This window comes from Thunnus thynnus, chromosome 6 (assembly GCF_963924715.1).
Source record: "Thunnus thynnus chromosome 6, fThuThy2.1, whole genome shotgun sequence".
NCBI classification, from domain to species: Eukaryota; Metazoa; Chordata; class Actinopteri; order Scombriformes; family Scombridae; genus Thunnus; species Thunnus thynnus.
This window is the reverse complement of record NC_089522.1, coordinates 14700109-14727380: the sequence shown is the minus strand read 5'-3', so window position 1 is coordinate 14727380 and position 27272 is coordinate 14700109. Positions and strand designations below refer to the sequence as shown.

The 27272-nt window shown below is 40.5% G+C and overlaps 1 protein-coding gene across 4 annotated transcripts in view; it reads left to right on the top strand.

Moving 5' to 3' along the window:
- Window positions 1-8360: 8360 nt before the first annotated feature.
- Window positions 8361-27272, top strand: part of clstn1 (calsyntenin 1) — a 39311-nt gene continuing 20399 nt past the window's right edge. For 3 of the 4 annotated variants that reach the window (XM_067591961.1, XM_067591958.1, XM_067591959.1), the window contains exons 1-2: window positions 8362-8617; window positions 24691-24813. In XM_067591961.1, the coding sequence (XP_067448062.1) occupies window positions 8536-8617; window positions 24691-24813 (205 nt within the window). In that variant the 5' untranslated portion in view covers window positions 8362-8535. Of the gene's footprint in view, window positions 8618-24690; window positions 24814-27272 lie in introns of all 4 variants that reach the window. The other variant, XM_067591957.1, reaches the window with a different exon arrangement.

The following is a 27272-nucleotide window of genomic DNA, read 5'->3' as shown; positions in this document are numbered from 1 at the left end:
ACTTGTAAGCAAGTTTAGCCACCTTTGCATGTTGCTATTTGTTTAGTTTGTTGTTGGGGGACCACAGTGGAAATAATCCATTACGCATACTTGTGTTTTCATCGACAAATTCAGTTGTGCAGAGTCACGGTGGATTTGTAGTCCTCAAATAAATCTAGTCAGTCAATCAGTGAATACGCCACGGTGCATTGAGACAAACAGTGTAATCAGTAAGTGCATCACTGGATGTTTAACTTGGACAAGAGTCAGACTTTTGTCAAGCTCAACAAGATCTATAATCAATTAACATAATTAACCAAATGGATGTGTTAGGAGCGGCTTTCCACCTTCCTGAGCATCACACAGTGTTGATTCTGATAAGCTTGGCCAGCGACTTTTAAAGAAGCTAAAAGACCTCTAAAAATAATCACGCACGACAAGCCTGAGGATCATGTGTCATGTTTTATCAAAGCTCAAAGTCATTTCCGGCTCCTCCAGCTTTTTTCAGCAGGGGAATCACAGACGCTGACTGTGACCGGGGGTATTTCAAGTTCTCCCCGTCTGCAGTGCTGACCTGGCCATTTAATGATCACTGATGTTGGTTAATAGCAGGCTAACAACATAATTATGAGCAGCTAGGGAGCATGATAGAAACACTATAATGGGACCTGAGCAACAATATAACCAGTATGACTGCTGAGACCCTGATATGTCTGTGATTTACCCCCTTAATGTCTCAACAGCAGATTTAACTGTGTTTATGAGCGTGTTCTCCCCCACAGGCTAGAGGTCAGCTAGCTTTATATCACAGGAGGGGATCGGATGCTGGTTTCCAGAAGGGAGAGAACAAATAACCATCATCAGACACGCTGAACTCAAAATGGGCTGAGGGGAATATTCAGGCTTTAAAAGTCTGAAATCTATCGATCTATCTAGAAAGACAGTATTTAATTCTTAAGTACTTGAAAGAAAATGAGGAGGGTTCATTTTTCATGTGATATCTCTCCTTTTTAAACTGTTTTGAACTCTTTTAGATTTTGCTCAGATATGCTTTGTTATCATATAATTGACCAGATTTTCCAGTCTCATTTGGGTCAGCTTGCTCCCAGCACACTCGGTCAGAGACACAGAGTATGCCATGCACTGGCTCGGAGCCATTTTTAACCTCCTCCACTTTAATATCACCCACTCGCCATATGAGCCTCCTTCAAGGGTAATGAGGGGGCAGACTGCTCAATTCTGCAGTCTGGACAACAGGTTTACCCATATACACGAACACAGGGACGCAGATTTTAATCAGAGACGTGTCTCGACCCGGAGGTTGCAACAAAGGGTGGGCAGTGTGTCTTGGGTCTGTGTTGTTACTTTTATCCGGTGTGTGGGTGAATGCATGCAAGTGTTTTTTAAATGTCTGTTAAATGAAAATGAAGGAGTTGACGACTATGAAGATTGGCATCCACAGCACAATTTTCTTGCTACTATACTTTAAAAAGATTTAAAAAGATTTAAAAAGCACCAACTTAACAACATACAACATGTCTACATTCATCAGCTGCTGTCCCCAGGGTCTTAATTTTCAGTGTTCAAAATGGGAGTCTCCAGGGAGCCAAAAGACCCTGCCTATCACAGATGACTGATTGGACTCGTTGTGACAACCATGTCTGTGCTCCCCCCCCTTAACTCTCCGAGGCAATAAAGCCAAGGAGGTGAGAGTGTGACCTCCACTATGAACCCTCCCCGCAGTATGTCAGAGGTGACCTTCTGTGGGGGTCAGGGGTCAAGGTCTTAAAACAAGAACATCAAAACTGTGGCACCACACGCTCCTCTAAGCAACTTGATGCCCATCTGGAGGAATCTACCACACAGAGGTGGCAAATGGAGACGTTTTTATTAAGAAACACTGATTTCATATTCTGTTTCTGTTTCATGCAAACCAAACCAAACATGTTTGACAGCTGATATCAGTGAAAAAACTCAAATATGACTCTCATGAATATGGATGTGGCTGAAGGTGCTGACTGAAAACTTAATCTGCAGGGTCCTTGAGCCCTTTAGAGGACTGAAGTATTCTGTGAGGTTATCAAGCCTCCATCTGTCAGATTCCCACTCACCCCTGCCATGTGTTTTTAGTGTCCTGGCCTAATATCAGTAACAATGGGGCCTGAGAGACAGCTGAAACTGTTGGCTGTTGATAATCAAAAAGGCCATAGAATACCTAGGGACTACTTCACAAGCCAAACAGTGACACACAACATAATAGTCAGGCTTTGAGGGATTTTGTAAAGGGCTTTGATAAGGAGTTTGTCATTGAAGGTATGGGATATAGATCACAGCTGTCAGACTACATAAAAAAAACATTTCTTCCAACAGCTTCTTTGTTCATAAACCAAAATAGACTAGCAGGATTGTGCATAGCATCAATATGGAAATGAAAAAAGCTAACAGGGAAATAAATAGATTTCTTGTCTCATGAGGTGAACTACAAAAACTTGCCTGCAGTACTGACAGGAATTATAATACTGCCTCTGATGAATGAGGCTGGGTTTAGTTTGAAAAAAGACAACCATCGGTGCATTTTGGGGATGTTCATGGTGACAGTGTGTGCACCTAAGCTGCATAGAGGACGAACCGCTGGTTAGTAAATGACCATGAGCGACAGCCAAGGCTGTAAGATAAATGAGAGCAACTTAAGTAGAAGGGAATCAATCACCGAGGGTAAGTTTTAAATGTTCCCCATGGAGGATGTATGAATTAGACAGCAAAGGCAGCTTTAAAGGTGCACGGCTTCACTTCCCTGTGTGATTTGTTGCCAGACTCCTGCACATACAGGCCCACTGGCTTAGAAAATTTCCCGTGAAAAAACTTGATAACATCCGTAACTTCTAAAGTGAGATTTAATTTCCCCCCCAAGCCAAGGATTTAAAAAATGTATTCATGAGCAAAGTCAAAGAGACATCCGTAGTGAATCAGAAAAAGAGATTGAAGTCTCGCTGTATATGAAATTAATCTTTCAACAAAAATGTCCACTCAAAAATTGAGCCTTATGAATTTATGAGGCCCCACATATTCAGGTTTGACGGGATTTATTTTTGATTATCAGATAAAGAAAATTGAGAGCAAATAAAAAAAAAGATGGCAAATTGGCTTGCAGACATATAATCCTCTGAAATAACTTTCCTCAGCCAATTAAATACTACCTCAAAAGTATGCTGCTCCTTTGTGGAAAAAGACACTAACAAATAAATAATTTGGTATGCGCACATCATTAATATAAAATCACATGCAAGGAACTCATTATGAAAAGCTTTCCAATCACCATCTGAGCCATTATCTCCAGTAAAATCTGTGCTTTAAAGAAAACAAAACAGAAAGTGGATTTCCTACATCCTCTGGTAGCTGGAGAACCGAAACTGCTGTAGTTAATGACACAAGTTGCTGTCTAGACACGAGACAGGAAAGAGAATATTAAGATGCTGCAGTGCTTAATGGTCACAACCATTTTGATTCCCGTGATAGCAAAGTCTTTTTCACGCTCCGTCTGCTGCCAACCACCCACCATGACTGCAGCCAACAGTAATATCTCCAACAACATGACTCCTACTGAAAATGTCCGACCCCCAGCGTATCCACCCCTCCGTCCGCACTGACAGAGTGTATAACTGAGGCAGAAGGATGGAAACTGAGGTGGAAGGATTTTGAATAATTTGAGCAGCCATGAGGCATTCATGACCTTCGACCATTCTAATAATGTGGTGTATCTAATCCTCAAATCCTTGTCTGGGGGCTCGAGAAGTGAGCTCAGTCTCTGAGATGGATGGCAAAATCAGAGTAAAACAGTCTATCTATCTATCTATCTATCTATCTATCTATCTATCTATCTATCTATCTATCTATCTATCTATAGAGGAACCATTAAAGTCCTGAAAGATGACAATTTGTATGCAAGAGGGGGCTTCGTATCATAAGATGTGAAAGATCTATGTATCATTTGTTGGATGCACAACAGACAACATTAGTGAATGAGCGTTTTAAAATCCAAAATGTTACTGTGTTTATATTAATCACTATTAAAAACATTTTCTCATTTCTTTCACAAACACCTTCACTTAATTTTAAGGACATTTAACCTCAAATAAGATGAAGGCTGTTATTTATATATCTATTCACGTAACAGGATGGCCCATAACACAGAGTGAAAAAAACGTTTGACAGTGTTTTTAAGTATCAACTTCTTGAAGGGTCAGTTTAGTGAATTTAGTGAATCTACAGCTATGCTAGCAGCTTTGTGAGTGGTGCTTTAAGCTAAGTGCTAATGTCAGCATGCTCACAATGACAATGCTTACATGCAGACATGTTAGCAGGTATTATGTTGTTTACCATGTTCTCCATCTTCTTAAGCGTGATAGCATGCTAACATTTAATTAGCACCAAAGTGCAGCTGAGGCTGATGGGAAATGGTTTGATTTCATAGAATCACTAGTTTCGAAGGTGTTTAGTCTTTAAACTAAAAATGATAAGATACATAAAAAAAATTTGGCCACGATAGTGCAAGATGGATGGAAAGATGGAATCATTACAGCTATAACAATGAATTCTGAAGGGCACATAAATATTTGTAGAAAATTTCATAACAATAGCTAGTTGTTGAGATGTTTCAGTCTGAACCAAAGTGGTGGACTGACCAGTATTGCCATCCATAGAGCCATTATGTTACTCCATCACTTACTCCTAGAGGTGTCTGAGGATTCACACAAACGGTTTCATAGTTTTCATGTGGTCAACATCTCCAGTAGAAAGTAGTTGCAGTGAAAATTGGGTTCTGTGGATCATTGTTTTATGAAAGAAAAGTTGCTGTTTAGTTTTTAAGATTTTTACTGTGAGCACCACTAGTGAAACATCTCAGATCTAAGTATCTAATTTGAGGTGAACTGACCCTTTAAGATGTGGCGAGCGTAGTAACGAAGCACTGAGGCCGACAGCTCCATAGCATGGTGAAAAAACACTCTTTAATTTCCATAAGTGCATTAGAATCAAAGACTTCTCTACAATTTACTTATTAAGTACAAACAATCACCAATAAACCTGCTTTCACAGCAAACCAACCATCAACAGTCATGGAAACCCCTGAGGAAGAAGAGCAGCAGTCATTCACAGCAGTGGGTGAGCTGGTCTGGAGGAAGTAACACCTCTGTGATGATTCACTGATGTCTCACACCTAATCCACCAAACCCTCCTGTTGCCTTTACCTATTGTCCCCCAGAGGAATGATAATGGCCACTCTGTCTCTTCCCCAGAGTGCTGGACATCTGTGAGGAGGGGGGGATGGAGGAGAGGGGAGGGGGCTCGCACTTTCTCTCGGCCACTTCATGTCTTGCCAAAGTGGAAACAAACAGTCATTGTGCTTCAGCTCAGTGCTGCTGCCCGGATGACCATAGACTGTCCCTGTTTATGGACTCATCACTTAATTGTGGCCTCACACAGCTATGTCCATTCTCTGCTGCTTCTCTATGGTAATTGCATCTATTTAAGCTGGACTGAGGTCTAATGGTCGGCCTTTATTCATGCAGCAATGCAGCAATTTGTAATGCAGCAATTTGAAATCATGCATACTGATTTTGTGTGACTAGCAGCCATATCAAGGTTGCTTGATGATATGCAAAAAAAAAATAAAAAATGATGCAGATGCTCATAAGTCATTCCCTGATTGCAGTGCATCCTCTTCTCCTTAGGGGTGCTATCTGTATCAGAGGGTGTTGATTAGATCGCAGCCCCCACCCACATTAGCAATTCGAGGCCTTGCTATCCTCACATTGCCATGCACTGGTTGTTCTGCAGTTGTCCTGCGGGGTGAGGATGGCGGTTAACTCATACATGATCAATATGATGCTTATTTGTATTGAATGGTGTACAAGTTTCTTTCACGGTGGATGGTTTTTTCTAAAATTTGCTCTTTGTGGAACAAAACTTGGGGGTGAAATTTAAGCATGGATGTTCTTGAGATTTACAATTCCCATCTCGCCTGTCTGGACTAAAGGATTAAACGACTCTTTGGCTTCAGAGCAGCTTCACACTTTTTAGTTTGTCACATTCTGGTAGAGTCATTTGTTAAAATATACATTTCACCATGTCTGGATTATCCAACCAGGGCCTCAAGGCAGCATGCTCTATGGGTCCTGACTCCGCCAGGGATACCCTCTACCCCTGTGCATCTGTCTAACCCTTTGAGGTAACTGAGGGAACTGATACCTAAAACTATTGACACATCCTGTATAACCATGGGTTGAACAAATTTATAATTAAATTGCAAATTTGTTTGGTCTTCAGGCAAAAAGAACGCTTGGATGGTCCTAGTTGCCCCCTGAGCTGTATCTCTAAATGTTGTGTTTAATTCAGTCACGCAGCTCACATTATGATGATCACTGGGTACTATCCTCACAGTCCCTTTGTAGCACCAGAAGGCATTTGGCCCCCGCCCCCGGTCTTAGTTTAGCCGTCTGTGTTAAACTAGCTGCATGCTCCCACAATAACAGTATTGACGTCACCGGCCATCGTTAGAAACATGGTGCCTTCAGGTTCTCCTCTTGAGCTCCGATTTTTCAAGAGTTAAGTTGTAGATCTGACTTCAGTACTAGATATGTTTTTGTTGACAGTGTTGTTTCAGAGATCAGGAGCGAAATTAAAGATTACTTCTGTTTTAAAATTTCGTATCCTAGCAATTGTGCATATAAAATGTATACAGAAGGTGGAATTATAATGGAGGAAAAGTAGTGGTTTAACAGTTTTGAACAGGATATGACAAATGCAATACTCTGATTGGCCGGTATAACTCAGGTTCTTAATGAAAACAGATTTTTTGTTTTGTTTTAGATTAGTTTGGCATATTGACAACATTCTCATAAATGCAACATATCAGACTTTGCCAGGGCTAAAATGACAAAGTGTCCTACTGGACTTATTTCTATCAGTGTCACTGGTGCTTTCACAGTCCAGCATATAATCAAACAAAAACACTGATATTTGTTTTTTTGCAAGTGTAGATGCCTTTGCAATGCATGCAATGGTCATACACCTTGTTGTGTACAATGTGTCAGTAAATAAAAAAATGCAAGTAATGCAGTCCATGTATGCAAATGATGTATGAAATACTCTTGTAGAGTTTTTAGAGCATATAATCTTGTAATAGTGATAATATGTTAACTGTTGGAAGTTATGCTCATTTGATATCATATTGGAAACTAGGGTTTGAGAAAGCAAAACTGAACCCCCAAGCATGACTGGACTAACCTGCTGCAGGGCTTTGGGGCAAAAATGAGCTGCTGGGCCCTGATAAACTCTCTCACTTTGTGCAATGTGTATAGTTTATCTTTGCTGTAATAGAACCCCACTCCAGATTTGCTGTGTGGTAATTTAATTAAACACACACATTTTAAATATGTAACATACTGAATGCAAAACTGAAATCTTGAATGTCTTCAAACCTACATTGTAGCATGGTGCCCCTCTGAGGACAGGGTCACATTGATCAGGTAACAAAGCAGGACCCAACTTAAGGCCCTTATTATGTCAGTTAATGTTATCATTTAGTTGTGCATATTTCATATTTGATTAACACAAATCAGTTGACACACGATAAGCTGGGAGCTGTGTTGTTGTTTTGGAGTTGTGGGGCCTCAGGGCAGGTGCCCACTTTGCCCAGTTGGTAATCCAGCCTGCTCCAATGCAGGAGCTCTTACTTAAAGTGTCATTTTCATTTCATGTCTTTTGTTTTCTTGGTTTTAAAATAGGAAATCTTGAGATCGTTGTGTTGTGTTCATTGGGACAATGTATAGTTTTAAACATAAATGTTAACATTTGATGTACTGCACAAGAGTTAGCTTTAAAGCTAGTTTTCATATGCAGTCCCTTACAATTAAAACATATAACAGCACAATAACAAACAGTACAAAGCAAAAAACACACAGGACACATTATACAAAATACAAAGCTACACACAATAGCACATCACATACACCCTCAATGTCAACTATAAATTAATAATGTCTGCTTGTCAAATTAAAAGCAAGACTATTTGAGATTAGATGAGAAGATCATCAGATGAAATTTAGATTCACTGTTTAGGTGGTTACTGATAGTCAAATAGAGGGCAAATCTTTGGACTTTCATTTGGCTTTTGCAGGTCAAATCCCAATTTGATGGTACCCTGTTATAGCCAAGTTAATGCCCACTCGCCTTCTTTTCTGTTTTTTTATTATTATTCTTTTGTGTTTGTATCGTGATTCGCTGGTGTGATATTACGTAAAAAAGCTGTCAGGGCAAAAATCGCGTCTTACAAATTTCCGACAGCCCTTGAACGCAACAAGCTGCAAACCTGCGAGAGGAGCGGTGATTGAAGGGAGAGCAGAGCGGCGGCGGCGACGACGGCCATCTTAGAGCTACCGTGGTAACCGGGACTCATCTTCTGGATTTTAATTTTCTTGTTAGAGAAACATTTCGCCTGACTGACGAGGGAAGAAGAAGGTTGTCTTTTACTTCGCCGCGGTTGAACTCGAAGTCGGGATGCGGTTCCGAGGGAATACACAATTTGCATCCGCTGTCGGACTGGTCCTCGGACTATTATGTGCGGTGGAGGCAGCTAAAGGTAACTAAGCAGGGATTAATATCCCGTAATGTTTTTGTCTGTTGTACATGTCAGGCAGGTTTCTTTGTAGGGTTGAGAATACGCTGCTGAAAGTTGAATCTCTCCTGAGTGCTGCGGTTGTTTTTTCGTGCTTAGACGTTGTCGGTTACCGCGGAAACGTTAGCGGGGCTGTGCGGTCCTGAGGGATGCACGGTCAGTAACCTGCTCAGGGATGGTCCGCTCCGGAGCCGCAGCCGATGGATGTCGCGTAGTATCCCGCCGGCAGCAAGTGCATCCCGCTGTATTATGTCCATTTTAACCTTAAACAAGCCAACACATCGCACATTATATTCTCACTACAGCTTTTATCTGTTTGTAAGATTTTATTCTAAGGTTTAAACACCCGAAGTAGGCTACTTTGGAGATAATATCAAGGCCACAAAACGACCTCCTTCTGTCATCTGCATTCAGTCTATTTTTGGTCCTGGTCTCTTCTAGTCGCCTTTTAACAGTTATATTTAAGATTAAAAATATTCTCACCTTCTTCAGAGTTTGCAAGATTTTTTTTTAAAACTTGTGCGTGTCTGGTACACCATGTATTTATCTGGTATTTAACATATTTGAGTATATCTGAATAATCAATTAAGACGAGTGATGGTATGTTTCTTTGGCCTTTTTTTATTTTTTATTTTTTTTTAAGATTCCGTATTATTAAAGCACACAGGTTTATTTCTTCATTAGTAGGCCTAATGCTTGGTTTGGCAACGTTGTGGTCGCACCAGGATGGAGCCTGGTTGGCTACGCATTGCAGATCCTCTTCACAAGCCCCCGGTTTGTCGGTGGATTTAAAAATGCATGTGCTGTGATCACAAGCTTAAGTGAAAAACATCCTTTAGTAGGTCTGGACTTACTTATGATCAGATACTATATAAGTACTGAAAGTGCAAGTAGCCTCTTTATTTACAATGTCACCGATGGACACCATCACACACACGCTGCAAGAAACCAGCCCTTTCTTTGCTGCAGGGCGGTCCACCTCCCTCCTTCCTTCCAAACAGCTCACTGCTCAGACATGAACACCATGTTTGCATGAATTTATAGACTGCTTTTTAATGTCAAAGTCAATCCACTGACTCCCCAGTGTGACCTTTTCTGTCTCAGGGTGTGTTTAAAAAAAAAAAAAAAAAGGCAGGTGCGTATTAGTCACTGGCAGAGCACAAAATTAGCACCAGCCATCAGCCAAATGCTGGTAAAATATGCAAGTTGCTGGTAGATTTGCTTCACTCATTAGCTCAAAAAAACAATAATGGTGATCTATTAAGTGGCTGGTAAAATTTAAACATTTACTAGGCATGTGGCAGGTGGACAAAAAAGTTAATTTTCCACCCTGGTCACTGGACGTATCAGCATGCCTGGGCAGTCACCAGCACTGGAGGCCAGTATGTGTTGTTTTTGTTTAATGTTACACCCGTTTTATGCACAGTGAACCCAGTAAAAACCATAAAAGGGATATAGGTGGTCATAAAAGACTGCACCGGGGCTTTTTATCCAGCCATATTTTTTTCTTGTTGCCATGTCAGACAGCTGAGAATGCGTGGCACCGGGAGGCTACCATTTGTAAAGCAGTAACTTTTATTTCTTTTTCTCATCAATCTAAAGGAAACTGCTTATAGCACTTTGTCCTGGAGAGTGTGTGTGTGTGTGTGTGTGTGAGTCTGGCTTTTTATGTTTTAGCCAAGTGTGTGTTTGTGAACTTGCACCTGCTGACTTTCCTGCTCTTATCAGCAGAGTTGAACTGTGAAATCACCGTCTTGGTGAGGGCTTATCTTTTCTTTTCTTTTTTACCAAAGGTCACTGGTTTATTCTGTGCGCCACCTCTCGCCACCTGCAGTCCAGCTGTGTGTTTTCACAGCACGTTGTTGATTCCACCTTTACAGTGGATGAGAAAGCACGTATTCCTTAGTCGTTGTTCCTGAATACTCTGCAGTGCTAGTTTACATGTTTATAAATGATTTGATGTTATCACCACACAAATGGACTCAGGTAGAGCTTCAGCACTTCCTGGTGAATTTCCCAGAACTGTGAAACTATGTTGTGGTCTTCAGCTATTCGCCCACTCAAACATTTGCCACTGATCACATGGCAACAACAAAACATTAAAGGATCAGTTGAAAAGATATGTTTTGAAGCACATCAAAATTCTTACCTACACTTTATGATTCATTACGCTGCCAGCAAGAAGAAATGTCAGTGTGTGTAAAACTGGGGCACACACAGATAGTGTGTGGCAGGCCTGTTGAAGCCTCAAAGCATTTTAGACTTTTAACTCTTTGGTGCTGCTGTTCACTGCTGTGAATGTTTATTTAATAGAAACTTCTGGAGTTTCTTGTGTTGTCCCTTATGCTGTTTATCACTTGTCAAGGTCTTACTCGTGTAATCTATTTCTTTCTCTGTTACCACAAGCAGCTGCTGCTGCTGCTGCTGCTGAGCGTCCCCGTGGTCTGGAGACAAACATTAGGTCCGCTGAGATGCGTGAGCTTCCTCTGTGTGCACACACACAGCCAGACAAAGGAAAAGCTGGCTGCCTGGAAGTTTCTTGGCTCATTCATCATCGAATTAACTAATTCTAGTTGAACAAATTGGATGGCCTGCTTTGTGCGGTGCCGAGTTAACATATGCGCTCTCCTCACATGGCTCGGGATGAAGTACATCTTACATATTATGTGTTAAATGTGCTTTCCCAGTCTTACATTTATTGGAGAAGTCTGCCATTGATCACTGAAAATTGCACGTCAGTTCCTGTTAGAGCAACGTATCAGGTCAATATTCTTTTTTTAAAATGTAGTTTATCGGTCATTGATCTGCCACGCCTCTGAGGTTCCTCCAGCATCATAAAAAGATGCTTAATAAAATAGAATTAAAACTAATAAAGTGTCTTTATTTGTATAAATGGCTCTATAATTTCTTTTGTATAATTACTTGAAAAATTATTTAAATGATTATGACATTATTAAAATGGCCATCAATTAATATTTGTCATATCAGCTAATCAATCAGTTCACTAATAATTTTAGCCCCGTGGTTAAAATGCTTTTTCCCTTGTTAGAAACATGATTGATCAGCCTTCATAAGCCAGTACTTGTTGAAACCTTGCACCAGGCTTGTGAAACTCTTAGAAACCAAAACATAATATGACTGCCATCACTGACCTGGTTGACCACAAGTAAACAAATAAACTCACATTTTCAATTTGTGATAGACAATCTGATTTTATCCCATTTTAGCCTTTTAAGCTGTGAACGATCTGCGTGACGTATGTCTTCTTGCTATGTTATGGCAAACAGAAACTATGTGCATGAACTCTGCTGACAATGACTGCATTGTTCTTCTCTCCCATGCAGCTCTAATAACACTGTTTTGTGTGCCGTCATTCAGCGTCAGTTTACACACTTGTTTTTCCTCAATAACATCATTAAATGTCAACAGGCCGATGTCTGATGACCAAAAACACGGCGCCATGGGGAAAGAAGGGACTCTTAACTGTCCTGACAGTTCAGCTTCTGATGTTTAACATGTCAGGTTTTTGTCAGCTGGTAAAACAAAAAGGAAAATGTCAGCTGTTGTCAGTGTGCCACTCCGGGTGGTTTTGATTGATCGAACCCATTTTATTTGATGTTCAGTAATCTGGTCCACATATTGCACAGTGTTAGTCATTGTCATTGAATACAGATGATACTAAAAAGAGACCACCTACTCTTGCTGAAATTGCATGATCTTCAAAATTTAACATTTTAATTCTGCTAGGCTGATGACAGCCATGATTACTGAAGAATAACTAGATTCTTCCTGGGAATATTAGGGCTTTGTTTGACGATGAGTTTGCATAATTTTGAATAAGTCAAACCATGGCCGCTGAGTTATGAGCATGTATCATTACACTGCAGTATCACCTTTTAGATGAATGTCATCAAATGTGCAGTTATGTTCAGAATTATGTGCACTCGTCATCAAAACATTCAAGAGTTACAACATCATAGGGCTGAACAATTTATCGAAATTATTATCGATGGCGTGATATCAGACTAGATATCATCTTAGATTGTGGATATCGTAATATGATATGACAAGTGTTTTCTTTTCCTGGTTTTAAAGGCTGCATTACAGTAAATTGATGTAATTGTCTGAACTTATCTGTTCTAGCTGTTCTATTATTCGTCTTTACTCACTTAGTCATTATATCTACATTACTGATGATCATTTATAACACATCTCATTGTGTAAAGGACCAGTAGTCATCTCTACAATATTGTCGCAGTATAGATATCGAGATATTTGATTTTGTCCATATTGCTCAGCCCTACTGCAGTCAATGTCAAATGATCCACACCTACAAGATATTGTGATCCAATTACAGGAAAACAATATGGGATAATTGGGATAATAAATGAAAAACTGTTGTCAGGCTCAGCCGAATATGTATCGACTTTGGGGAAGATTGGATGAAATTTGTTGAAGGAATGGCATAAACAATATTATAGACATTTCTAAAATGGTGGAGAATCTGTTTAGGTGGAAATGTCAAGTCCTATACACGGATTAGTCTTCGAATTCTGGAGCAAAGAAATTTTCTGCTGCACGTCAAAGTTCAGGAGTTATGGACAGCATGAGAAAGTTTGTTATAAATGTCCACTTTGTGGCACTATCCACTCTCTGGCTCATCGTCTAACTTTACACTAACCTGACGCGTCAGATGGTTTGTTACACTGAACCATGTGAGAAGTTGTCCATGGAAACTGTTGGCAGGTGATTGGATGAACCACCCGTCCATTACCGTCTATCACCGTCTTACCTTGCGAGGCAGCTGGATTCGTGATGCTGATTGGTCCGAACCACCGGTGGTTCGGACACGAGCGCGAAGCGTGAAGTCTGACACGATGGATTCTCGCATGGTCTCGTGATGTCATGATCTCACAAATCCAGCTGCCTTGCAAGGTAAACCTGCAGACAAACAGACATCAGGACTAAAGACAGCCTGCTTGACCAAAGTAATGAAAGAGCCCTGCAATGCTACTAAAGTGGGATTAAAAATTGAATACTGCCACTGTGGAGTTTCATATGAAACATTGCCAAATGTTTTACCCTGTATTGGCCTGAATAACAGTTTTCTTGCCCTTCACTGAGGCTCTGTTCTTATAAGTTAACTCTTGAATGTTTTTCAGAGATTTTGCTGAGGAACAAAGGGCCTTTAGGCCCAGACTTCAGGGTCGGGATCTTGACTAAGCATGTCACAATGAGGTCACTGTTTGTAGGATCGCGACTCAAGCCCCTCAAGAATGTGTGTATGAGATAATCCCCAGAAAGCGCTAAGTTGTTGAAGCATTTCGATTTGGTAATTTGCCACTTAGTGTTGGAAAGATAGGCCATGAGAATACTGGACCCAATTTGGGCCGGTGGTGACTTCCCTCTCATTGGTGCCTTCACAGGCTGAATGGAGTCAGTGAACTGTCAAGAATGGGTCATTCAGTTGTGAATATTAAGTTGTGCCAGATGACTGGGAAACAGTGTCGGCTACCAAGAAAAGAGTTACGTTCACATGAGTCCTTGATCGTACATGTTTTCTGTACACTGGAGCTGCAAGTGCAGAGCAAAAAGTAATATTCAGACAGGAAAACACAAATATGAGAAATCCATGTGAATCAGGATAACAAGGATTTTGATTGATTCATGCTCATATTGGACAATTATTAGAACCTGCTCAAATAAGTTTTGTCAGTTACCTGATTTAACATAAGCAGCATTGAAACTTATGAAGATAATATTGCAGTAAACCATTCAAATCTGTAAAAAAAAAAATGTTGTGGATGTCAGTGAGATTTGAAAAAATATCCCCTATTCTTCAATATGAATGTCAACATTGAAATGTCTTAACTCTGACAGTAATAGCTAAGGATGCTTATATAATTGTGTTATTTTTTATTAAGAAGGTGTAATATAAACCCATATCTGAGGCTTATAAGGCTGATACCTCCTCCCTGGAGCCCTGTTGCTTCCAGGAGAAAAACGGCACTGCGGAGCTATTCACATGTGGGCGTGTCCACATTAACATTCAGGCTTCATGGGAAACAGGTAACCAGAGAGCGCATTACCTGCCGTCTCAGAACTGCAGGTCAGCTACACCCGAGCGCCTGTGTAGAGCTCTGGTCTCACTCTCACTTCTTCTTCACTCTCACTGGCCCTTTTGTGCCGCTCACACAGAGAAGTGATTGAGTTGCATTCAAGGCTCCGCGGCCTCCCAGCCCCCCTCTTCAGAGGACCGCTATGGTCGCAGAGGGTGTGTTCGTTTCTGTTGGGCGGTTGTGATTGCGTAGAGGACAAACAAATGCTGTTGCCTGGCAGGGAAACTGAGAGGCTCTCCTGTGTGAGCGGGATGTTTTGGGAGCGGGGGCCCCTGAGGTCTGGGGTTCCGGGGTTTTCAAGGCTTCCCAGAACAGTCCCCAGTCTGTGATGGAGGTGGCTTGCGTCAACAAGCTCAGGAGCTTGTAAGGCAAGACAAACAGAGAAGTGTGCCCACTGTTTCAGACCGTGAGCAGATTGGCCATCGGTTATTCCTGGTACACGGAATTACGAGAGCCACTCACCAGAATAATTGAAGTCATTCCTTGGCTCCGATTAGCATGCAGCACATACCTTCAACCTATTTGGCTGCAGTTTGCGTTAGTCTCTGCTGGATATTTATGTCTGACATCAGTAAGGCCTGAAGCTGCCTTCTAAACATGCTTGAAAGGAGCCCTGTTGTGGTTATTAAACGCTCACCTGTCTCTCAGGAAAACCTGGCTTCTGGCACGCACAGAGGTTTTGAATTAGGGATGGGCGATGTCATATGGCGTATGAAGATGTCCACAGTGAAACATCGCGATTGACGATGATATCGTTGTGGGGGGGCCGTCTCATGGGCTACTCTTATATAAGTACTATAATTTTTTATATACTTTTTATATACTTTTCCTCCCTATAGCCTAAGATTTAGCTGCCTCATTAAGCAGATCATCTGATTATATACATATATATATTTTAAATACTAGTCATAGTGATGTAACTGCAGAATATACAAGTGAATTTAAAAAAAAAAAAAGGCAGCCCTGCGGATGTGAGCAGATATTGATCAGTGACGGTGGTCAACTGGTCAATCAATGTGCAATGTGGTGGCGACAAACAAAACAGGCCGTAACTAGAATCTGAAAATCAGTCATTGCTCACATACTCACGGTGCATTTTGCATATTTTTCTGTTTTCACAGTTGACGCTGTTCAAATGTTCAAAACTGTGTTTTTTGGCCATCTCCTTGGCAACACCTCAAGGTCTGACTGTTGCCTGAGCACAGACACTCCCTTCTCCTTTTCTTCAGTGTACTGCTGCAGCTTATGGATAAATATGAATAACAACCTGGCAACAGAGAGGCTTTAATTAAGTCTCTAACAATAATAACGCAGCCTGTAAACATTTGCTCGTAGACCAAGCTGCCACTCAATGTTAGTCTGTGATCAGCAGGTTTTGTTAGTAAATTTAATTTATTAATTATTCTAGGTAATCAAACATTTGCACCAGAGCAAAGAGTAATTATTCTCAATTTTTAGTCCACCAGCCGCTCAGTATATAATTTAAAATATGGAAACATGCTAACAGTCATACAGTTCAACTGTTTGCAGTGAGTTTAATAGTTTTTGTTACCATGTGATACTTGTAATCATGAATCTCTGAGGACAAAACCATTCAAGTGGTTGCTCAGTAGCAGGACCAGCCTTACAGTGGGGTGCAGTGGAGCTTCACATTTGCATGTAATCAAAGAAGATGAAGTCTTGCAGGCTGTCGGGCCATCAAATGTAAAATATGAGCTAAATCGATGGCAGCAGAGCTCCACCACGCGTCACGGGCCTGACACTTGGCTGCACCATCATCATTACACAACAAGCCCTCGGAGGTTCCCAGGCATTGTCAGGCTTCATCTGATAATTACTGACTGATCATCTGCTGCAGTGATGCTGCTACAATCTGGCCAGCTGTGGTGCATTTCTCCGGTCCTCCCAGGGTGACCTCTAGCCGGTGAACAGTCATCGTATTTGGTTTAGTCCATGGCAGTAGTGAGGGTTGTACAGTAGCTGGACACGTGCAAAGTCCTTGGCAAGCGTCGGGGAGGCAGAATGATTTTATTTTTTTTTCCCCCCATGAAGAAGAGACGTCACAGCAGTGGCAGAGAGAGAGAGAGAGAGAGGGAGAGAGAGATAGTTTATACAGGCGTCCTGTTGAATCTCAGGATTACCAGGACCCATTGTGGCCCTAAAATTCTCGCAGGAAGTATTTCATCACGGTTAACAAGCCAAACTGTATAGGTTAAGCTTCAATAAAAGAGCTAGGCAACCATAAAGGGGCTTTGTCTTTGTATCCATGTGAATGTTACCCAGTTCTTTGGGGGATCGTGAAATTAGTCAGTGATGGAGTATGTGCCTCCGCAGAAACCTGAAACACCACCTTGAAGTTTCTATTGATGGATTATTTGTCCCGTTTTAGAGGAAATCCACAGAAAAAGACAATGTTTCTATACAAAGAGAGATCAAGCCTTCAGTATACGACATAACGGTTATTTTCATTTTCAATTAATCTGTTGATTATTATCGATTAGTTCAAAGACGTTCAGTTTACTGTCACGGAGGACTAAAGAAACCAGAAAATATTCACATTTAAGAAGCTGGAACAAGAGAATTTGGGATTTTTTTTCTTCTTAAAATTACTCAAAATGATTAATGATTATCAAAATAGTTAGCAATCAATTTTCTGTTTATCGACTAATTGATTCATTAATTTTAAGAACTATTTTTCTCACAGCAGTGGTCCTTTTTAAAACACCTAACCTAGTTTGAAAGAGTGCAGGTGGCAGAGACACAGAGCTGATCAGTAGATGGCTTGGCACAGCACAGCACAGCACAGCACGGCTCAGCTTGGCAGACACAATCACACTTATCCTCGACCCTCCCGTGACTGAAGTCAGCTGTCTTTCAAACCCAACGAAATGTGCTTCGTCTTCCTCCGTTAATCATTTGAGCATCTTAAAAAGTCTCCAGACTCCAGATGTCGGCGCGACATTTTTTGCTCACATTATCGCAGCAACTTAATTATCGTTAGACATATGTAATAAAAACTTGGCAGCGTTTTGCTTTTGGCTGCCTTTGTTGCTTTGTTTGATCTCCTGCAAGTCTCTTGACCTTGTCATTGAATGAAATAAGACGCATCCCATTATGGGATTAAATGTCGTTGGCTTTATTTGCTGTGTAACAGGATTGCATACCAGGTACTCTGTTGAGTTGTAAGTAGCACACCATCTGTGCTTATGCCTTCTGACACATCATTCATTTCTCAAAGGCTTCTTAAAGGATTTTTCTGCCTGTGTCTGCCAGATTTTGGCTTACTTTGTTTTGTACTGGTATACAGTTTTGAGTATAGTTAATTTGCTGTTGGATTCTTCAGATAGACACTGTTTAAAAAGTTAATGGCAAGTTTTATAAACTCTTCTTTTTTTTGTAGACCTGCGGTGCCGGCGGGGGGATGACATGGCATGGTTAATATCTATTATTTAGAAAGAGGCTAGTATCAGCCCACTGTATCTGTGTATTTATATCCTGACTCTTCATCTAATATTTATATCGAGGCCAACGATTTCTGTGTGCTAGAAATAGGATGGTGGGTCACTGTGGTCCGTTTTTCTCCTTAACCCCATAACGCAGGAAAAGACAACACTTTTGGCATTTTGTAATAGCTGAGGGACTTGAAAATTAGTGTCACAGTCCTAAAGTTTTAAAGTGTCTTTTAAGTATACTGAGAGTAGTATCTTCCATTTTGAAAGTGCATTTTTACTGTTTACGTGTAACATTGACCCACGTTGTTAAGATATACTTTATTGTCCCCTTAAGGAGATTCTTCTCGGGCTCAGCATCATGACACATGTATCTCCCAAATTTAAATACATACATACAACCTTACATACCTAGCTTACATCATTCATACAAAACAAAACCACAATAATACAATGAATTATTGTGACCTCTTTAACCATTCGACATGGGATTAAGCATCATGTGACACGTTTGTAACAAACCTATTTCACTGGATTATTATGAAAACATCTGTCAATTTACAGTTTATACAACACGTGTAACTTGTCTTGTCTGCGGTATGTCAGAAGTGCCTTGACCTGTTTAATATTGATTATTCATTAGAAAGAGTCAAAACTTCCCTCTTTAGCTGTCTGCTTTTATTTAAGTGAAGGACTGAGTCTGCAGGTTGTAATTGGGCCAGTAGTGAGTGTGCATTGCATTAGATGAATTGGTTTCCTAATTAAGTTAAGAAAATGGCAGTCTTCCACGTTTAAACATCCTCAGTGCTTCATCAGCAGGCTCGTCTCAGACAGCACCAAACATGTCAAAGCCCCTTTCCTAATCTCATTCCATCCTAAATCCTAAAGCCTCTCCTCCCGAAGAAACTGCTTTACAATATAGAGACTCGTTCCCTTATGAAAATAGAAATCATATCTTTTAGGTTATATAGATGTTATGTAATGAATCACTCAGTTTCCAAGAATAATGGTGTCTGCATTGGTGCAAATCCTGTCTTTGTCGCTCTGTGTCAAATCTTCTCTGCAAAGCAAGTCGCAGCACAACAAATGTTCTTTGCTTTCACTGCAGGGGGATGATGAAGATATCTTGTCAAAAGGGCCTTGTTGGCAATTTCACACAATGTATGTGACAATTTCACGCTTTTGAATAAAATCGTGCACCTCACGGGAGGTGTAAGTGAGTCAAAGGGGTTTTCATTTTAATGGCAATGCACAGCGGAAGTGCACTTTGCTTTCGAGTTTGTGCGAGGCGTCCCAGGTCTGACTCTTTTGTCCTCATAGACCTACACTCACCTGTATTTCGTTTCCCTGCTCCACGGTTTGCCATCTGTGAGCATATCTGTATTAACTCTTGTTTCAGTTGATTTGTGCTGCCCATCTCAGACAATCGTTGGGATTTAATCTCATCTATCAGACTTTGTCTGACTTTACATCACAAGGTTGACTGACTTCCAAAATACCACATTTAGTTATATCTGTGCAGTATTTAGTTTAGTGCTTTCTGACTGTGGGACTCTATAAAATACTAATAACTCTTTTTGAAGTCTTGACAGGTGCTCATTTTTGGTCAAGTTGGAGATGAGTGCTGTATGAACGGACATGGTGCTTTCCATTCTTGGCTACTGTAGAAACATGGTGGTGCAACATAGCGGCCTCTATGAAAGAGGACCCTCTCCTTACATAGATATAAAGAGCTCATTCTAAGCTAATGAAAACACAACGATTCTGATTTTCAGGTGATTATACACTAATTAAAACATACTTATGAATATTATACTTCATTTCTGCCAAGTCCATCCTGCCACTAAATTGTAGACACTGCACCTTAAAGGGCAACAACATTTAACTGGAGTAAACAACAAGGGCACATGCCAACAGCCTTCTTGGTGAGTTTATTAGTTGTTATTGGTCAGGATTTCCAAAATGTTTTTCATCATTACCTGCAGAGGCTTTGAGAATGCTGCCAGTCAGTGCTGGTCCTGGTTCAGTGCACGTCAGTGCTGAAGGCCATGAACGACTTACAGACAAACATGAGCAAGGGTTAAAGTTCTTTAGAGCATAGAGCAGTTTTAAATTCATATAATACTTAATTCAACGCTTTGTACACATTTCCTCCTGAACAACTTTTTAGGCTCACAAATCTTTTCTTGCTTTAATCCCCGAGTGAGGCCCACATGTGACCTGGCTAACAGTAACTGTGACTCTGTGGAAGCTAAAGCAGATTATTATAGTAGTCTGGCCTGGCAATCTGTCTAAAGACATCCTATTCACTTCAGGTCACGAGACACTCAGCAAAAGACGATTTATTGGGTTTGATCGATTTCCAAATTACTGGCAAACACGTTAACTCGTTCTCACCAAGAACCACTTGTGCAGGAAAGGATTTAACCAGAAATGTAAAGTGATATGAGTCCGTGTAATTGGTTAAATGAAAAATTATTTATTTTGGCAAAGCCCCCTTTACAACAGAACTGTCTGAGTGGACACTGTAGTCATTTTTATATCGTTCCCTTCTTTGCTTTTAGTAGTGCTGAATTATATTTACACATACTTTGCATCTTTTTGACAAATATGGTTTATGGCGCCGACTATGAACTGTAACGTCGCCAGTTTGAGTCCGGCTGAGGACCTTTGTTGCATGTCGTTCCCCATCTCTCTCTCGCTCCCTTCATTTCCTGTCATCTCTCTACTGTCAAATCTTTAATAAAAGCTTTAAAAATCTCCCCAAAATACTTGTACTAAATGTAGTGAGTACGGATGTATTCTTTGTTATGACAATCAAATATATTTCTGTCAGTGATTGTAACATAATGTCATTATTTAATGCTGCAACCAGTGGATTTGATAGTTTTTAAATATGTCATAAGGCATAATAAACATTTCTACTCACTGTGACAGATTTTGAAAGTATGTTTCCCTTCAGTTTGAGGAAACCTCTGTTAGGACTTTTCTCACCGGAATAAATAGTTTAGTGGGTAATTCTCATTCATAATGGTGCCCACATTACAGCAACCCTGTGCAAGTAGCTCGTAATTAATTTTCATTGATCGTGTAATCACTGAGAATTACACTAAATTATGTAATGACATACAACGCAAGTCATTTGCTTCGCTCAAATTGGATTTGGCAGACTGACATGTAATGACGTCTGCAAACATCCACATCATGTATTTACGTTTTTGAAGGCTTTCTTTTTTTTTTTTTTTTTTTTTTTATCTGGTTAGTGTGTGGAGTCATAATATAATTGCAGCACAGATTGTGTTATTGAACATCAGGCCTCTGCTTATTAGTGAGATGATGAATGTGTGATGTTGTGGGTTTCTGCATCATGAAACACTGTGAATTTAATTTCACTGCAAAACATATTGTAATTAGGTTTTAACCGTAAAGACTCTCAGGAGGAAAAAAAAAGTCATTAACTCTGGATATAATGTGTAAATCATGTAAAACACAAAAGGAGCTGTTAGAGTCAGCTGGAGAGAAATGACTTATAAGAAGTTTTTGTAACATTTCTGTGTTAAACGGTGAGTATATTAGTTTCACTGTCAGTCGTTAAATATACAAATTGCAGGTCACATGTACCGTCGTGGAGCGCACGTGTGCCAACGTTTTTGTTTTGTCAGGCTCAGCGGATACATGAATGGCTCCAATATTTTGCAACGGAGACACAGTAATTAATGCTGTCTATTGAAATAATGTTGCCTGTTGAAATGAATGTTGCTGTACTCAGAATGTGTCATTGTGCACCGTTAATTGGATAAACGTTGGCTAGAGGACGGGCTTCAGTAGGTAATTGAAGCACTGGTAATATTGAGCATCTCCACTCGTATCCTCCTTTTACCAGTTTTTTGGATTTGTCATCAGTGTGAAAAAACTGAAAGTATATAAAAACATGACCAGAAAATAGGACAAAACTCAGACAATTAAATAAAAGTGACTGACAATAAATAAAAAGAGTTATGAGTGCTCATTGTGGCGGATGCAACAAACATTGTTAAGCTACTTTACTTAAATAGCCGGACACACTTCTTATAGAATTAAAAGCAGATAAAATATCACCAACAGACAACACTTACATGTACAATAATAACTCCACAGCAGCTGTAGCACTCAAACACATATTAAAAGAGAGCATGCACAGTTTTTACACACACACACACACACACACACACACACTGCTACATTGCTACGCAAGACAGCGGTTGTTGACGTTTCCCTCTGGAGAGCGAGTCGCAACCATCAGTGAGTTTATTGTTGTACTCGCCCGTCTGAACTGTACTCTGTGAGCCGTATGTGCTCCGTGAGGTCCTCAAATATCTTGCATAATATCAGTAGTCCACTCAACATCATAATGAGCTGAATGAGCTCTGCAGCCACAACTGTAACAGGGATTAACAGTCAAAAATAGCAGAAAGGTAGTCCACTCCTCACTGAAGGTAGACGTTCTTCAGAGGATCCACCGTGAACATTTCTGCCACACCTTGAATGCACCTGTTAGTTATGTAACACTGTGGGTGTGTTTGATTTAGGTCACTTAAAAATCAGTGATTTAATTAAGGTAGATGCAACTTTTTTTTTTTTTTTTTAACCTACACTGAGGTACAATAATGCTAGAGCTGGAGAAAATGTTGATATTATATCAGTGTCATGATATGAGACTAGATATCGTCTTAGATATTGGATATTGTAATATCGTGATATGGCCTAAGTGTTGTCTTTTCCTGGTTTTAAAGGCTGCATCATAGTAAAATTATGTAATTACATACAAAAACAAGGTATTAAGCTGCTGGAAAACACACCTACAGCTGCCCGTAAGATATAAAAGTGCACCATGTAAGCTCAAATAGCACAAATAAGTTGGAAATATGTTCATGAGTGGTTTTAGTTGAACAATAATAAAATGGCTCTTTTATTTCAGAAGCTCAGCAGGACACTCTCATCCTGCAGTGGTATAACTGAAAGGAGAAAATGTTCATCACTGATTAATATTTAACTTACTCGCTAAAAGTCATATTTTTGTTTGGGGCTTATTCACACAGAATGACAATATTGATCAAGTCTTTCAATATATCTCAAATTAAACTCCCAGATATCACCACTGGCAAATGATGATGCTTTATAGGTTCTATCAAATAGATTATAGATAACCCTGGATGAATTCTTATGTAACCAGAGCTTTTTCCTACATTACATTCGGGCCACGTGCTTGTTGTGCTGTGGTCGATGATTTTCTGCTGTAGGTTGTTTAGGCTATCACAGCAGTTCACTGTTAACCTCGATTAGCTTGAATGTATGACCGTTTACATTGATATTGACCTTTTGAATAAGGACGGTGGGGTTTAGGTGAGTCTGACCAGATTTCAACGAGCTCTGGATTTATTATATTTTTTAGTAGTTTACAAAAAAAGACATAGAATATTGCCTATTTTTCTTCGAGAAAATAATGATTCGAAAAATTTCAAACACTGAGAGGCACAATCCATGTGATCAAAGAACAAAGAAAGAGTGAAGCTGCTTGAAAATGGGTCTTGCACAAAGCAATTATGTAACGGTAACGCTTGCTTTTTGTGTTAGCGTCTTGTTCTCAGGAAAAGTGCCTGGTCCTGTTACCTCTCCCAGCCTATCTGCCCCCCCCCCCACCCCACCCCCCACAGTGTGCTTGTCAGTCATAGTCAGCATCACCTTTGCAGATCAGTAGCACAGGAATGCCATCCTCTCCTCTCACTCTGGAGCGAACACATATTGGCTGTAAGAGAGCTGCATCTCCCCCTGCGTCAACGCTGTTTTCTAAGCCAGCCCAAATATGTCACTCACTGCAGCTTTTTTTTCCCCTGCAACCGCCAGCTACATCAGAGTTGTGCCTGTCTGTAGCCGGGATGCTTCCCAAACCGACGAGCACACGCAGCTATAAACGACCCGACTACTACCGCACACGCCGGTCTGAAAGTCATAACCCGAGCTGTTAGCACCTTCTGTTAAAACTCATTAACTGATATGGACTGTGGGACATTACAGTCCTCAGTGTAGATGAATTGAACAATGTAGCGTCAGTATGTTGTAGATTTATGGAGAATGATGATCAACGGAAGGTCAAGAGCAGCAGATTTTCATCCCGCCAAACGTTACACTGGCTGATTTAGCCTCCCTCTGAAACCCCGCGTGTTCTTGGTCCTCCTTTAGACGTGACATTTAGAACCCCTTCTTTATGTGTGGTCCTTTCTAAAAATAATATTAAAAGCCGAACCCAAACCCTCCATTAAAAATGTACTTAAGCTGCATCGGATGGAAAGATAAAAGTCAAACTAGTGATTTGAGAAAACAGATGTGAATCGCTAATTAGTGCCAGTGAAAGAAAAACAAGTCGCCTATCAAGACGTTTATTTGTACATTTAAGAGGATACTGACATTTTCCTCTCTCTGTTCCTCACAGTCAATAAGCATAAACCATGGATTGAGACGACGTACCACGGGATCGTAACGGAAAATGATGACAAAGTACTTCTGGACCCCCCTCTAATTGCTCTGGACAAGGACGCTCCTCTTCGCTACGCAGGTGAGAGAGGAGGTTTAATGCTGCTGCTGCTGTTCTTTTACTCCCACAGCTTCACTTTACATGGAATTACTCATTTCACATTCAATAATAGAGAAAATGCATTAATTACTCTGTACCCATAAAGCTTTGAGGTTGTGTTGCACATGATGGATTCAGATAAATTGTTCATGTATGTGAATTTTATAGGATATTGGTGTGTATGTTTAAAGACATCATTTTGCTTATAGATTATTTATACATTGAACTGATAATTCTTGTAAATGAAACGTTTAAATCTAGTGTCAGCAAAATGCTTTGAGATTCTGTCTTGGTTAATATGTGAAGGTCCGTCTCTCTTTGGGGTGTTTTTATTATCTGTCAGTCATTTTTATATGTGCGATTATACAAATCACTGACTCAGAAGAAGAAGAACGACAAAGTTTACCTTTTTGCCTCGTTCATCGATGAATAATCTTTTCATTTATGCTCTTCTGGTAGCAAACCTGTGTGACTCGAAGGCAGATTAGATTTTTTATGACATGTCCGTCATACTGTAATGCAGCTGGCTACCATATCCTCAACATTGGCCCTTTTGATACTCAGATCAAAATACTCTTTCATGTTTTCCTCCCCCTCCAGTGGAGAGGGACAATTAGTGTGCTTTATGTTCCGAGGCAGCATCGGCTCTGGGGTTTTTTTTTTTTTTAATCACATCAGGATCGACTTTGGCCAGGATTCAAAGCATCACAGCACTGGAAATGATTTCCCACCATTTCACATCACATGAGTCGTGCGATCTTTTGTCCGCTGCTCCCCTCACACTCTGTGCTCTCACTCCACTTGATGTGGCCATTTTTTTTTTTTTTTATCTCAGATTACTTCTCCTGATTTTGCAAGTGAGGCATTTCCATCCACGTGCCTGTCAGAGGAGACGCCAAATGTGATTTTCTTCACAAAGTCATGTGAAATTTGATTGTTTACAAGAGCCGATCGGCACGGTTTTTAAGGCGGACAACCTCAGCAAGAGGCCCGTTATTTCTGAAGGGCAGGGAATCAAATAATATCCCCTTTCTCTCCATGATGTTTGTCTCCTTTCACAGTAAATTGGCGTTGAATACAGTTTGGTGTCCCCACTTCTTTCAGCCGGTGCTCCCTTTTTGATGAACCGGGATTTTGCGAATAGACTGTGTGTCCCTGTGAACTAGCTCTCTGCAGTAGACAGAGCCAGCAATCTGGCTTCACGTGGCAGCAGGGGTGACCGGCTCTGTCGTGCCAGCCCCCTTCTAGTCGCTCCGTCCGTGCCAACTAACAAGGGTCACTGTGAAGCTAACCCACAGGCCATAGAAGCCCAATCACAGGCTCTCAAGTGTGAACAGGTGAATTTTTTTTAGCCTGAATGAGGACACACTTTATGAGATTTTTAGAGTGAAGTACTGTGGGACTGTTTCTAAGTGCATATCCGTGTGGCGAGTTCAGTCAGGCCGATCGGATCTCAAATAGTTAATAAGCTAAACTCTCGCAAACTTGAAAATGAGCTCAGTGTTCACGGATGACTGTGCTCTAAAACAAGTGCCGAACACAAAGCAGGGAGCATTTATGCACCAGATCTGGGTTATTTGATTCGTGTAGGAACATTAGACAAGGGAACAGAAGAAAATGTTCTCCTCTCATGACAAGTGTTGTTTCTGCAACACAGTTCCTGCCAACAGCTGCAGATGAATATACAACATACTGATCCATTAGCCTAATATATCAGATTATAATTCCCTGCATTTATTTAGTACCAACAAGGAAAAATGAGCACAGCAGGTCAAGACTGTAGAATCAATACGCCGCAGTCATTATGATGGCTGACCCGACCTGAACCGAGAGGCCCGTGTGACCTGTGAGGAATTCCTAAAGCCCCGCTGTGAGCCGGTCATTAGAGCTGTGGTGAGCACGGAGGCCCACAACTCCCACTGCCCACTGCATGACTGGTCCTTAACAGCAGCCACTAATGTGAAATCCATTTGTAATTGTTTAGTAGGTGAAAACCAAACGAGCAGGTCCAACCCAGCGGAGGCCCTGAAACAGCTTTAAAACAATCAGCTAAAACAGAGAAGGACTTCATAAACATGATCATTTTATTCATTCGTACTTATATGTTTTACATTTTTCATTATCAAACAAAGTGAATTATTTAACCCGCCAACTAGTTTTCCAGAAAATATATGTGCATTTTTTTTTAGAAGTAAGATGAACTTGTGACATTAAACGTGAGATTTTTGTCACATTTTCACTCGCTTCTTCTAAAAGGATTTGCTGAGTCATTAATAAAACTGCAAAGACTTTGACACAACCGGCTTTTCATAAATGTTTTTTTTTTCAACTGGCAGATGAGTTTTTGCTTGTGAGGAACTGAATATGAGCTTTTTTTTTTCTGAAGCATAAAGCGAGCGTATGTTTCCTTCCTGTCCTCTCTGTGTTTTTCTCTGAGCTTC